This window comes from Prionailurus viverrinus, chromosome F1 (assembly GCF_022837055.1).
Source record: "Prionailurus viverrinus isolate Anna chromosome F1, UM_Priviv_1.0, whole genome shotgun sequence".
NCBI classification, from domain to species: domain Eukaryota; kingdom Metazoa; phylum Chordata; class Mammalia; order Carnivora; family Felidae; genus Prionailurus; species Prionailurus viverrinus.
Window position 1 is genome coordinate 42252294 of NC_062577.1, and position 12474 is coordinate 42264767.

General features: G+C 54.4%; 1 protein-coding gene across 2 annotated transcripts in view; it reads left to right on the top strand.

Annotated features, from left to right (window-relative positions):
* The window catches only part of RASSF5 (Ras association domain family member 5), a 66791-nt gene that overhangs the window by 34233 nt on the left and 20084 nt on the right, over positions 1-12474 (top strand). Inside the window, exon 1 of one of the 2 annotated variants that reach the window (XM_047840443.1) lies at positions 2803-3328. The exons of the other annotated variant lie outside the window; for it this stretch is intronic. Coding sequence (XP_047696399.1) covers positions 3209-3328 — 120 coding nt within the window. The 5' untranslated portion in view covers positions 2803-3208. Of the gene's footprint in view, positions 1-2802; positions 3329-12474 lie in introns of those variants that run through there. 2 annotated transcript variants of the gene reach the window in all.

The following is a 12474-nucleotide window of genomic DNA, read 5'->3' on the forward strand; positions in this document are numbered from 1 at the left end:
TTTCCTGTCTATAAAATGGGTCTAATACCTGCTTTCAAGATTCTAGAGCCGCCCAAGTAATGAATGGTAAAAAGGCTTTGAGAAGCCTTTTCAGACACCAGTTTTTCTTAATATTTGGAACAGCATAGAATAGCACCCTAAAAGAACACAAAATCACTTCGGACTTTTCCTAAGCACGTCTGGCAGCTAGTGCGTTGCTCACAAGGGGAGACTCATGCCGACTCCTGGGGTACTTTGGCTTGACGTTTAAAGAGGCTGTTACTAGCTGTGTCTTAAGATTGCGCATTTTGAATGTGTAGCATTGCAGTTGCTTTCCAGAGGTCTCTGCGTGACTCCAAGGACACAGTGCGGCCCCCAAAGAACCTGGGGCTTGTGTTTTCTTAAGTACTGGATTCCCACTGAGCAAGAAGGTTCCTTTCATAAAGAAAAGTGTGTTTCTTTGCTGGCTGGACAAAGCAGGTAGGCTACTGATGGCCCACGGATCATGCAGAGCCCCCCTCTCTGCAGCGTTCCTCATTCTGGCATTGGACCTGGAGGCACTGGTGAGGCCAATACCAGATTCCTTTGCCTGAACCACTGTCTCTGGGGAATCTTCCTTCCAACAAAAATAAGTAAGTAAAAAGCCTCTAAAATACTCAGTTGAAGGGGCACCTGGGTGGCTCAGTCGTTTGAACGTCCACCTTTGGCTCGGGTCGTGATCTCACGGTTTGTGAGTTCAAGCCCTGTATCAGGCTCTCTGCTGTCAGCGCTGAGTCTGCTTCGGATCCTCTATCCCCCGCCCCCTCTGCCCCTCCCCAACTCGTGCTCTCTCAAAAATAAATACATTAAAAAAATAAAAATAAAATACTCAGTTGAAGAAAAGATTGTTCCAGATAATGCCAGAACCTACCTTCAACCCTATTAAATATCAGCTCTTTCCCCAAAACACCTTGTAGCTCACTCGAGCCCCCACCCCCAGCTGCTTGCTTGCACTTATTATCTCCCTGTTAAGGGTGGCAGTTACGGGTATTGACCCTTCTCCTGAGCCCAAGGCGGCCGGCCGGGGGTGCCAGCTCTCAGCTAGCTCACGTTTGGACCTGCCAGGCACTCATAGGCTTCTGGGAAGAAGACTGTGTGGGACGATGGAGCCAGATTGGGCTGCAGTGTGAAACCCTCCTGAGCACTGACAGATTTGGCTAAGGTGGGGGAGGGAGAGGACTCCTCATAAAAATAACGAGAGCTTAAAAAGGAGTTGGCAGCTTGGTATCTGGGGGCTGAGTCTATCCCTCCAGCCGGTGTGCTTCCCTGGGACTGGCTGTTTCCGAACTGCAGGGAGAGCCAGGTGAACCTACCTGCAGAGCATCCTGTTAACTCCTCTCAGCCACTCTCAGGGTGCTCTGGGGTCCACAGGCCATCAGACTCCATCAGCACGGTGCCCCCAGCATTCCAGGGTCTGAAGGCCTTGTTTTCCTTTCCTGGGACTCCAGGCCGCATTATACAGAAACAGGGCAAAATGCACACCAGAACAGTCCCATTTCTGCTGAGAGGCTGTAGATCACAACGGCTAAGAGCGTGGGCCCTAGAGTTGCATAGGCCTGGGTCTGAGGACCAGCATAAATATCCTACTTGTGTGACTCTGAACCTCAGTTTCCTCATCCATAAAATGGGAATAATCATCTCTACCTCAAGGCTGTTGGGCAAGTTAAATGGCAGACTGCATGTAAATGGCCTGGCACATGTAGGAGTTATTCAAGCAATGGTACTTCGAACTATTGCTGTACAAACGTGGTGTGAGGCATAATGGGGGTGTTGCCCTAATTGCTTTGGGGTTAAGCCCTAGTCAAGGAAGATGTCCCCTTCACCTAGTCTGATGGGGAAATGTACACGGCCATCTATTTTTTTTAATATATATATTTTTTCAAAGTTTATTATTTATTTTGGGAGAGAGAGAGAGAGAAGGGGAGGGACAGAGAGAGGGAGGGAGAGAGAGAGAATCCCAAGCAGACTGCGCACTGTCAGATGCAGGGCTGGAGGTCAGGAACCATGAGATCATGACCGGAAGTCTGACATTTAAGGGACTGAGCCCCCCAGGCGCCGCAACGTGGGCCATCTTTGATGGGAATGACAAGAACTGGCAAAGACCCCTCTTGCCAGAGTGTCAGGAAAGTGCACAAATAACCTGGGTGGTGGCTGCAGACTCCTTTGATATCCTGAGTCTTCCTGAGGGCCAAGTTCTGCGTGTGGGTGGAAGGGGAGGCTTGCTCTCCAGGTTGCCATAACTTTGCATATGATTTGCATATGCTTGTGGGGCCCCTGCAGTTTCTTCTGGCGTCTCCAAGTTAAAATATTGCTGCTTCTGCAGACAGAACAGATATTGATTTTCTTCTTCTCCGGTTACTTCTCTAACCACTCTGATTGACCGGGCTCCTTCGCCCAGTGAATGGGGGCTGTGAGAGTGGGATGAGGAGGTGGGGGGGGGGGGGGGGGGAAGGGAGGAGAGACGCTGACGACCCTATAGCACATTCTACTCCGTGAACATGAGCCATCATGGGTGATGAGAATGAGCTGTTCCCAGAAGGATGAAGAAAAGACCTAGGGAAGTGTCTCCCTCGGGTGCGTCCTGGTCTGTTCCTTCCCCGCATCCTTGACCTGACCTCTGGTGCCCCAGGTCCACCTGGCCCCGGGATCCAGCGCCACCCAGTGAGGCGGGAGGCGCGGGGTGGGGTGGGGGTGGGGGGGAGTGCGGGCGGGGGAGGGGCGCCGCGACAGCCAAGCAGGGCTTTGGGGAACCTTGCGAGAGGAAGTGGCTTCCGACTTCTCCGCGCGCAGGGCGAGTGGCAGGAAAGGCGCGGGCAGGGGGAGGAGGTGTCGAGATGGCGCTCCGCGCGCGGGGCGGAGGGGACGAAACCGCAGATGCCGAGTGAGCCGGCGAGCGCGGCGCGCGAGGCGGGCGCCCACGTCCCACCCCGGAGCTTGCAGCGCCGGCGGCGCGCGGGGAAGCGCGCAGGTTACGCCGCAGCCCCAGCCGCTCGGGCCCGGGCTGAGAGCCCAGGCGGCCGGCGCCGGGTGCGCCTGGCCCCGTGACCGCCCACCCGCCGGCGGGGCTGGGAGCTCGCGCCCCGCGGGGCCCGGGGCGGGCCCCCCCACCCCCGACCCCAACCCCAACCTCGGCCGCCGCGTGAGCCCGGCCGGTCACACGCGCCCGCTGCCTCGCGGGGCTCCGGGCTAGATGACGGTGGACAGCAGCATGAGTAGTGGGTACTGCAGCCTGGAGGAGGAACTGGAGGATTGCTTCTTCACTGCCAAGACCACCTTCTTCAGAAATGTGCAGACCAAACAAACTCCAAAGGTAAACCTAATGATCGAATGCAAGAGCCGTTCCCGGGGCGGGGGGAATAACCTCGGGTCTGGAAGGGAAACCTGCATCCTGGCCGACAGGCAAAGCCATGCGTTACCACTGCCGGTGGCCAGTTGCCCTGGGGACCCTCGTGAACTTGTCTGCTGAGCCGACCTAGGGTTGGATCTGGAGCCCTTCGGGGACCACCAGAAAGCACTGTTCTCTTTTTACTGCCCTTTTCAGTATTTCCTGTCCCTGGACCTTTTCAAAATGGCTCTCTATGACTTGGGGACAGCGCCTGGCTCAGGGTCTGGCAGCCTGCTTACCTGTGCCTGGGGAGGGTGACAGGGTAGCTACTTTTTTTTTTTTTTTTTTTTCATTTAACCCCCCAAACCTGAGCTTTGAAGCTCTAGATGGAAAGTGGATGGCACCCGGTAGGATAAACATTCATAGGTTGAAACTTCCGTATTGTGGGTAGCCAGGAACCATCTTAAAACACAGTTTTAGCAACTTTGCAGAAGTGCGTCAAGTTTTTAGAAGCAAACTATAATTTCTCTTCTACGTCATTGTCCTACGACCGTTTTAACTTACTGGCTTGCTTGGGGTAACCTCAAGGGCGGGTGTATGTGTTTCCTAATGGGGTCCTAGTGCTTCTTGCAGCAACTCTGGACACCCAGCATGCCTGAGGCCCCTGGCCACACCCTCCCAGTTGCCACAGATCACTTATCTGCCACATACTTGGTGGGAGTGGTGGCAGAGCTCTGTTTATTTGTTATGTTATTTAGATGAGAGGGATCCAAGCCAAGCCTTTGGAGAGGTTACCTAAAAGAGACTGTAGACAGAAGTGAGCTGTTAAATTGCACAGGTGTGTGCAGGCTCATCATTAATTTAGCAGTCTTACATGGATAGATTCACGAAAAACTTCCCCAGGCCTGACTCTGGGGCCTCCTTTGTGAATAATTCATCTTGCCTGTAGGTCCTGCATTTGCTGGGTTCTGACATCACACAAATGTACTGGACCTTTCAATTGTGAGAGGATACCCAAGAACCAAAGGAAAGGTTTTGATTTTAATGTTCGAAGGAATCAACTAAAACAGGTCCCTGGAACCAGCACCTGCTTTCTGGGGCACCCCTTTATGAGGCTGGAGAGCAGGGATGTTTCTGGAGGGCTGGGGGCGGGAGCAGGTAGAGCTGTAGATAGGGCTCATGCAGAACAGCGTGGTTGCAGACGGGAGGTGTCCTGCTCTCTCTTTAGGGTTCTTGCCTCATTGTGTGGACTGCCCCCCAACCCCCACCCCGAAGGTACTCTAGCCGTCTAGGGTCTTTAAGACCGGTGGCTCTCAACCTTAGCCACACACTGGGGAGCTTTAGAAAATGTGGGTACCTGCCCACAACTGGAGAGTCTGACTTAATTGGCTTGGGGGACAGCCTGGGCATCAGGATTTTCAAAAGCTCCCCAGGTAACTCTGATATGCAACTGAGGTACAACCATTGCTCGAGCGAGTTTTGCTGCTGCCTGGGAAGGAAATGGTTCCTGTTTTTAAAACAAAGTTTAGCTGCTGTGCTTACTGCCAGCCAGGCTGTAAGCCCTTGGTCCCAGAAGGTGGGCTTTTTGCATGACTGGGTGGAGGAAGAGGCACTGCAAAGCTGAGGTTTCTTTTACTTGACAAATGAAGGAGGTAGCCGTTTCTGGTATTTCTTGGGAGAGATAGAAATACCATACACGGAAATATGCTGGGGTGGGGTTGGGGGTGGTGGGTGACTTGGTCGTTGGCCCAAACAGCATCCTGTCCTCCTCCCTGCCTCCCAACACTCCTTCCTAGCATCAGTCCTGAAAATACTTTGGTTTGGCGCCCACATCAGCTCTTTCTTTACTCTGTCTAGTTCTTAAATACATTCCCTATCATGACGCCTCTGCATATCTCCCTGCCTCATTTTGCCCAAGCACAGGAGCCCTCGGGGGGGCAGGAGTCCCTTCTAAGAAACTCCTGGGTGAGCCCCGGACAGGGTGATAAGGAGAAGTGCTTCTAAAAGGAAGGGGTTGTAGGCACCCCCACCCCCTAGCCTCGCCCCTGCCGAGCCACTGTATGAGATCTGTGACCCAAGGGCAGGGCTCCTCAGCCTGGACTTGCCTTCAGTGCAGTCCCCTCCGGGGAGGGACAGGGCACCCTCTGCCTGGCAGCGAGACCTGGGGTGGCCCCGCCGGCTGAAAAGGGAGCCGTCTGTCAAGGGGCGTGTGACTGACTCAGGAACTGAGGGAGCTTCATCCAAATGTTTCCTTCTTTCGGCCTTCGAAGTGTTGTTCTGCCTTTAATCACATTTTCAGCTCTGTCTTCAACCTGCTTCTTGGAAAGAGGTTTCAAAGAGATCTGTCAAATCACGACCTCATTCTAACCCCCAACGATGATGCTTTTTTCCTGACTCAGAGATCGCCTCTGAGCGCCTGAGGGGATTCCTCTTTCCTGTCTCCACGGAAAGTGTTTGTGTGTTTCCCGGTGCGGTGGCCGAGAGACTAGGGCCCCCATTCAGGCAAGGTAAAGACAGCGGCTATAAATAGCCTTGTCAGAACAACCTGTATCTGCTGCTGGCCGGAGCCTGGCTGGGACCAAGCCATGGGGAAGCCTCGCTGCTGTTCCTGGTGCCACCACCTGGGAGTTGTCACTAGCCCAGCCTCCAAGGAGTCCCTGTCCCCCTTTGGTGGGAGATTGGGGAGTGAGAAAAGCCTCCCCTTTCACAGAAAGGAGGCACCTGAAGGTAGACTGCAGCAGAGAAAGGGGACCGAGCCCTGGGCTCTTGCAGAAAATGGCAGCTGCCTGGGGAGCTGTGCCTCTGAGAGACAGGGCCACTGGGCAGCTTCAGGAGGTGAGGCCGTGCTGTCCGGGGACTGTCCCCCTTGCCTGAGCACAGTTAGGTTGCATTTCCTTGGGTTTTCTGTGTCCAAATGAGGCTCCTGGAGGCTTCAGGGAGCACCCACCTGTGTGCCTGGCAAGGTGCACCCTGCCACCCCAGTCTACCATTCTGCAGCCTAGAGGGGTGGGGGCCTGTCCAAGGTCATGCAGCAAGTTTTTGATGGACCCAGGGTTAGAACCTACATCTCTTGCCTCCTGACCCTGAGATTTTTCTGCATTAGTCCTACAAAAGGCAGCATGTGACAGTGCAGGGCCGGTGACGGTGAAGGCAGGCCCTCTGGCCATCCCTGCCATCTGCTTCTTCATTCCTGTCTGGGGTCTGACCCTGGAAGTGGGGCCGGCTTCCACCCGCCAGGTTTCCAAATGCCCACAGGTGGCGGCAGTTTAGGGTTTGGCCTCTGAGCTCTCCTTGCGTGTTCAGCAGGCTCCAGGACCCAAGGACACTGGGGCCGCCCCATACATCGGGGTGGCTGCTCCGAAAACACACGGAGCCTACTTCTTGCAGAGTGTCAGAACTGAAAGGGATCCATCTGGTGTGGTGCCCCACTTTACAGATGGAGAAACTGAGGCCCAAAGGGATGGGAGGACTTCACGAGGCCACATGTGTGACCAGGTGGGGCCAGGACTAACACCCTTCTTGGACTCCTTGTCAGGTGCTATGCTTCATCCTCTTCACTCAGTGAATGAGCCAGGACAGTGTTGGGTCCTTGTCCTCTCAGAGCCTCCTACAAAATGGAAAGACCCAAACAACCTTAGGCTCCATCCCATAAGGCACACTAGCCAAGGGGACATTGACTGTGCCTTGAACTGGCAGGGAGTTCCCTGCCATCAGTTCCAAGATCTTGCAACTTTAATCATGTACAAGTTCTTTTTGGTGTCTATCCTAAAATCCTGCTTGTTGTGTGTTTTCTTTGTGCCTATGGAGAGCAGAGGGTTGACTCTGTCGATGGTTGAATGTCCTGAAGCCCACGTGGGACACACTCCCATCCTCCTCCACTTGCACCCTCAGGTTTTCTCTGGTCTGGGTTGACACCACTGCTCCTTGAAACATTCAAGGCAGATGCACAGAGGAAGGGGCTCACAGAGGTCGGAGTAGAAGCCCCTCTGGTTCCGTTCCTGCATTCCGTCTCATCTCCTCACACCTCCTCTCCTCCGTCACCCCCTTCCTGGACGGGGCCTCTGTGGCACTCCGGGGACGTCAGCCAACCCTGATGACCAGTCAGGGAAATACCCATCGCTCTGCCAGCAGCAGACACAGCCCCTGCCCCTGCCCTTCTTGGCATAAGAGAAAAGAATACTAAAAATAAATGTGTTCCAAATGTGAGCAATAGAAATAAAAATAAGAATCTTGAGAACCATTGTTTTAGGTGCTATCTCAGAAGCCTGCACAGACCAAGGCGAACCTCAAAAGATGTTTCATGCCGGCCCAGCCCCAGGATAGCCCTCCTCTTAGTCCGTAGGCTGTATCCCCCTCCCGTGGAGTTCTTTGCCATTTGCCTTCTCTGGTCCTTCCCAGCGTTGCTTTTCTCCGTGAAGATGGAAAGCCTTCTAAGACCACAAGTCACATCCCCTTCAGCTGCAATGCAGCACCAAGCACTGGTTTCAGAAGCAGAGTTCTGTCCAAGTGCTGGTTAGGTTTAGTTGCTGTGTCTTCGGCATCCTGTATCATCAGGAGAGACTAAAGGTTCTAACGGCCCCTGTTTTTCAGTCATGGAACACAAGAGCAGTTTATTCCCGTCCCGCCCCCCCCCCCCACTTTAAGTCAAGTTGCATTGGCAGGTGGGGGCTCAGGATAACACATGGCAGATTTTTGTGGGCCAGGCCCGGAAATGGTGTGTTTCTTACACCCACACGCCATTGGCCAGAACTCAGTCACATGGCCGCACCTGACCACGAGGGAGGTTGGGAAATGAAGTACAGCTGTGAGCCCAGGTGGCAGAGGAAGAGGCTGTGGTGAGCATTCAGCTGTCTCTGCACGCACCCTTCCTCCCACCTTCTCTGCGCAACCGCCTTTGGAAGTTCTGCTCATACTTTCTTGGGGACGGGCCATAGCTGTCTCTCCAGTCTTGTACCTCTCCTTCATCTGTCACCACGGATATGCCGTTCCCGGGATGAGCTCCTGTCTCCCCCTGCTACACTGGCAGCTCCTTGAGGACAGATGCTTCTCCTTACTCAGCGCTTCTCCACTCCTCTGCAGCATCGGAGGCCCCCAATGCTGCTCCCAGGTGGTCCAGCCCCCTGCCTCGGAGCGCCCTTTGGATCACGTTTTGAAAGTGGAGATTCGCGGGCCCCACCTCAGACTTACTGGGTCATGAATCTTTGGAAGTAGGACCACCCTCAAACCTGCCTTCCTCCGGGTGATGAGCCTATTGGTTGAAGTCTAGGAACCACCTATTTAGGAAATATTTAGTAACTTCAGTTGAAATACGAGACGGCATTTATCACAGAGTCCAGAGAGGTTCTTAGGCTGGAAATTGAAGCCAGAAGGTACAAGGATCTGTCCCTGGCCACACAGCTAAGTAGCGACAGAACCGAGGCCTCGGGGCCCCTGGGGCCCCATTGTTCTCCCTACGACCTGCCGAACAAGGCTGCTGGAGTGGCAGCCTTTTGCCGTCGTGACCGGCACGTGCTGTAATGGAAACAGCACAGACCCATGAGCCAAGTCCTGGCTTGTCATCCCCGCTGCAGCTCGTAACTGAGGAGCTGTGGCCAAGTCTCTTCATCCCTCCAGGCTGGGACCTTCATTGTCCTTCCCACGACAGCACCTGTGGGAGGAGCCTGTCCTCATTTTCTTCCCCAAGAGTCCCTCGCCTCTTTGCACAGGAGCAGACCCTTCTCACCACCTTCTCATGGAGTTTAGGTATTGACGACCAAGCTCTAAGTTGTAAGGGCTTCCCCGGCGTGGGGGCAGGAAGAGGGCCTACATGACTGACCCCAGAGGCCCCTCCTCTACGACTACTTGGGACTCAAGACAGCCTCACCTCTGTGTCCAGATGCCTCCCCTCCGGCCCACCCTTCCTTCTTCACAAGTTGAAACCATTTACTCTGCCTCAGCTGGCTTTTCCCTGTAGAGCAATTCCAGTTACAATTTGGGGCACCTGCCACATCCATCCATCCAGGCAGTTAAGGAGAAAGGAAGAAAGATTACACACTAGAATCAAATTCCAGCTCTTAGTTCACGATGTCAGGTTGGACTCCAGATCCAGCTTCCAGCCCGTGAGCTTGGGAGGGTGGCCCCACTGGGCTCAGGCTGGGTGCCCAGGAGCCTGGGTTCCCTTCTGTCTTCCACTCTCGACTCATCAGGTAACCCACACCCGTGTACTTTCTGGCTTTGGGATCCTTCTGTATGAAGGACCCAGACCTGTCCTCATTAAGGGCCTTGGTTTCCTCTTCAGTCTACCTGTAAAAGAAAGTGGGGACCCAGGCCTGGCCTGGCATATATTCCCTGAGGAAAGAGGACAGGATAACTTTGCCAAGAATCAGGAGCATTGAATTTCAGGGCCAGGAGGACAAAGGGAGCTGTAGGGACAGAAAACTCTGGATCACTGGGCCTGTGGCTTCTGTCCGCGGTGCTGTCCTCTCTTCTCTTCTCCCGCTCCACCCCAGCTTAGCTTAGCTTAACACTCTCCAGCCTATGTCCCCCATCTATCTCTCTTCCTGGGTCTAGAACCAAATATTCTGTAGCCTTTTGGAGGGCTCCCATGCCCCTTGGACAGCTAAAATTTAATATATCTGGAAACAACTCATAGTTCTGCCCATAACTGATTTCTCTTGGTATCTCTGCCTCACCCTCGCAGTCACCTACCTTTGAAACCCCGGCGTCTCCCCCTCCTCCCTTTTGTCCACTCCGTCACTGTGGGTTCTGCCTCCAGTGCTGCAGATGCCAAACCTCTCCTTTCTGTCCCCTGCCCTGTGTTGGGTGACCATCACCTCTCACCTGTATACTCCTGGAAGTCACCCAACTGCTTTCCGTCCCGTTTCTTCCCCTTTTGTACACCCTGCTTACGACTGCCAGGGGCATATCATCTGGTATCACGAAGCCTTCCGAGTCTTCTCCTTGCTTCCAGAGTGAAGCCCACACTTGGCTCCTGTTCTTTATATAGCCTCCCAAACCCTGCAATACCTGGCCTCAGTCAAACCATTGTGTTTTTAACTTTCAGCACTGAGCGCCAGGGGTGAGGAGGACAAGGACAGATAAAACTCAGTCTCTGCACTTACAGACCGATGTTGTGCAACAGACCCCAGTTCCTCCCCTCCTCATCCATGAAGTGTCTGGATGGGTGGGGGTCGCTGGGCGGAGGGACGGCCAGGTGAAAGACACTCTGCATGTGACACATGACTTTCATTAGGATGTGGCAGCCGCTCCCGGGACCGGGAGCTGGAGGGGCCGGCTCCCGGGATCAAGGGGTTTGGGCATGAATAGCCTAGGAGGTGGTGAGGGCAGGCTGGCAGCAGACTGGCAGTGATGGGGCTGCGGCAGCCGCTGAGAGGGGCGCGGGAGATTACCTTGACCTCTGAAAGGCGTATACTCCCCGAGCTGGAGCAGACTGCCAGGAGTCATTGCAGCCATTCCCCTGTTTCCAAGCAGGCCTGCAGGGAATCCAGCACAGTCAGGGGAGGGGAAGCTGTACTCATTCCCGCCATCGTCCTCCAATTCATTTTTCAGCCCTTCCTTGCCCGCGGTGCCATACAACGCGATTCCAGCTGCTTGGATCCCTGCTCCACGGGGCACTGTGAGTGTAGGGAGGGCAGCAGCCCAGTGCCAACTGGTCCTGACAGACCACACAGGCAGAATTTCAGTTGTTGTCAAGCCAAAAGATTGGCACCTTCAATGAGGTCGTATGTGAAAGAGGGCTAGCCAGGGGGGAGGCCCCCACCCCTCATTCGTCCCACTCCAAGACACGTGCTCTTCCCACTACACACTTGGCGCTTTGGGTGAGAGTCGAGTTTGAAAAGCTCCAAATGAGCTCCAGTCACCCATCTCAAACTCTGTTGACACCCCGTAGGAAGCGGGGGTTCTCATTCAGCTAGTTCCCTGAAATCCAGGTCAATTCTTCCTGCTCTGGTCTTGGGAAATCTGGCTCACCATACTCCGCTATCACCATTGCATCAACCTCCAGTTCGTGAGCCCCTCAGTGTCCTCCTCATCGCCTGGCGGTCCCCCAGTGTGAAGAGTGGTGTAGAATGGTCCCCCGCACTGTGATGTGGATGACAGGCAGGAGCCGGGTCTGCAGGGCTCTGACCTTGCAGTGGGGAATGTGAGGCAGGTCTCCACTGGCTGGAACACGAGGCGAGGTGGCAGGCGGGGCTAATCTCTACATTCACGCACGCAGGGGAGGTGTGGGTTCGTGAGGAGAATGTGGAAGCTGGTGGGTCTAGGGTGTCTAGAGATCATTTCCCATTGTGCCCACTTCTCTGTGCTCCCCAAACACCAGCATATCTTTTCTATCCCTCCTTTTGATGGGCTGTAATTTTCTGGACAAAGGACCACATCTTGGTCATCATTGTGTCCTCGGCACGTGGTAGGTGCTTGATGCACATTTGGTAAGGAAGGATGGGCTTGGATCTTCCTTCTAAATGAGAGAGCCCGAAGAGGCAGCAGGGGCTCCCCGGAGGGCCCATGCGCAAACGCTTTAGGGCACGGTATGTGAAAGCTGATCTCCCAGACTGTTTTCAAGGGAAGCTTGCTCAGATTCTGGATGTGGAATCGATGGATTTTTCCAGTTACTGTGAAAAGAAAAATCTCACTGAGTGAGCAGAAAATGCAAGGACAACTTTCCAAACATAGAGCGGCCTCTCCAACCCATCTGTGATTGCTCAGCTGTTTGCCCTGGAGGATGAGGGCAGGCAGGACTGGGTCACTAAGCAACCGGGCCCTGGCACCTGCTGGCAGGAGTTGGTGTGGTCCTTCCTCATGTGGGGCCTGGGAGGGGGAGGGTTGGCGCCCAGGGGCCCATGTGAGGAGGCGGGAGAGGCTTCTGTGATGGGTTTCTTCTCTCTGCCTTTCAGCTGTGGAGAGAGGCAGGTTCAGGGGAAAGAACCAGCATACTTTTCATTTAATTTCCCAGTTTAATTCTAAGCAAGTGGAGACCTTGGTTTGGCAGTCCTGGTAGTTCGAGTATCCTCTGTTGGCTCAGGTGATGTGGGCAGGTGGATCAGTGCTGGGCCTGGGAACCCAAGCCACAAGCCTTCACTGTGTGTGACCTCAGGAAGCAGGCTCACCGCTCAAGTCCTTACTTTCTCCTTCTG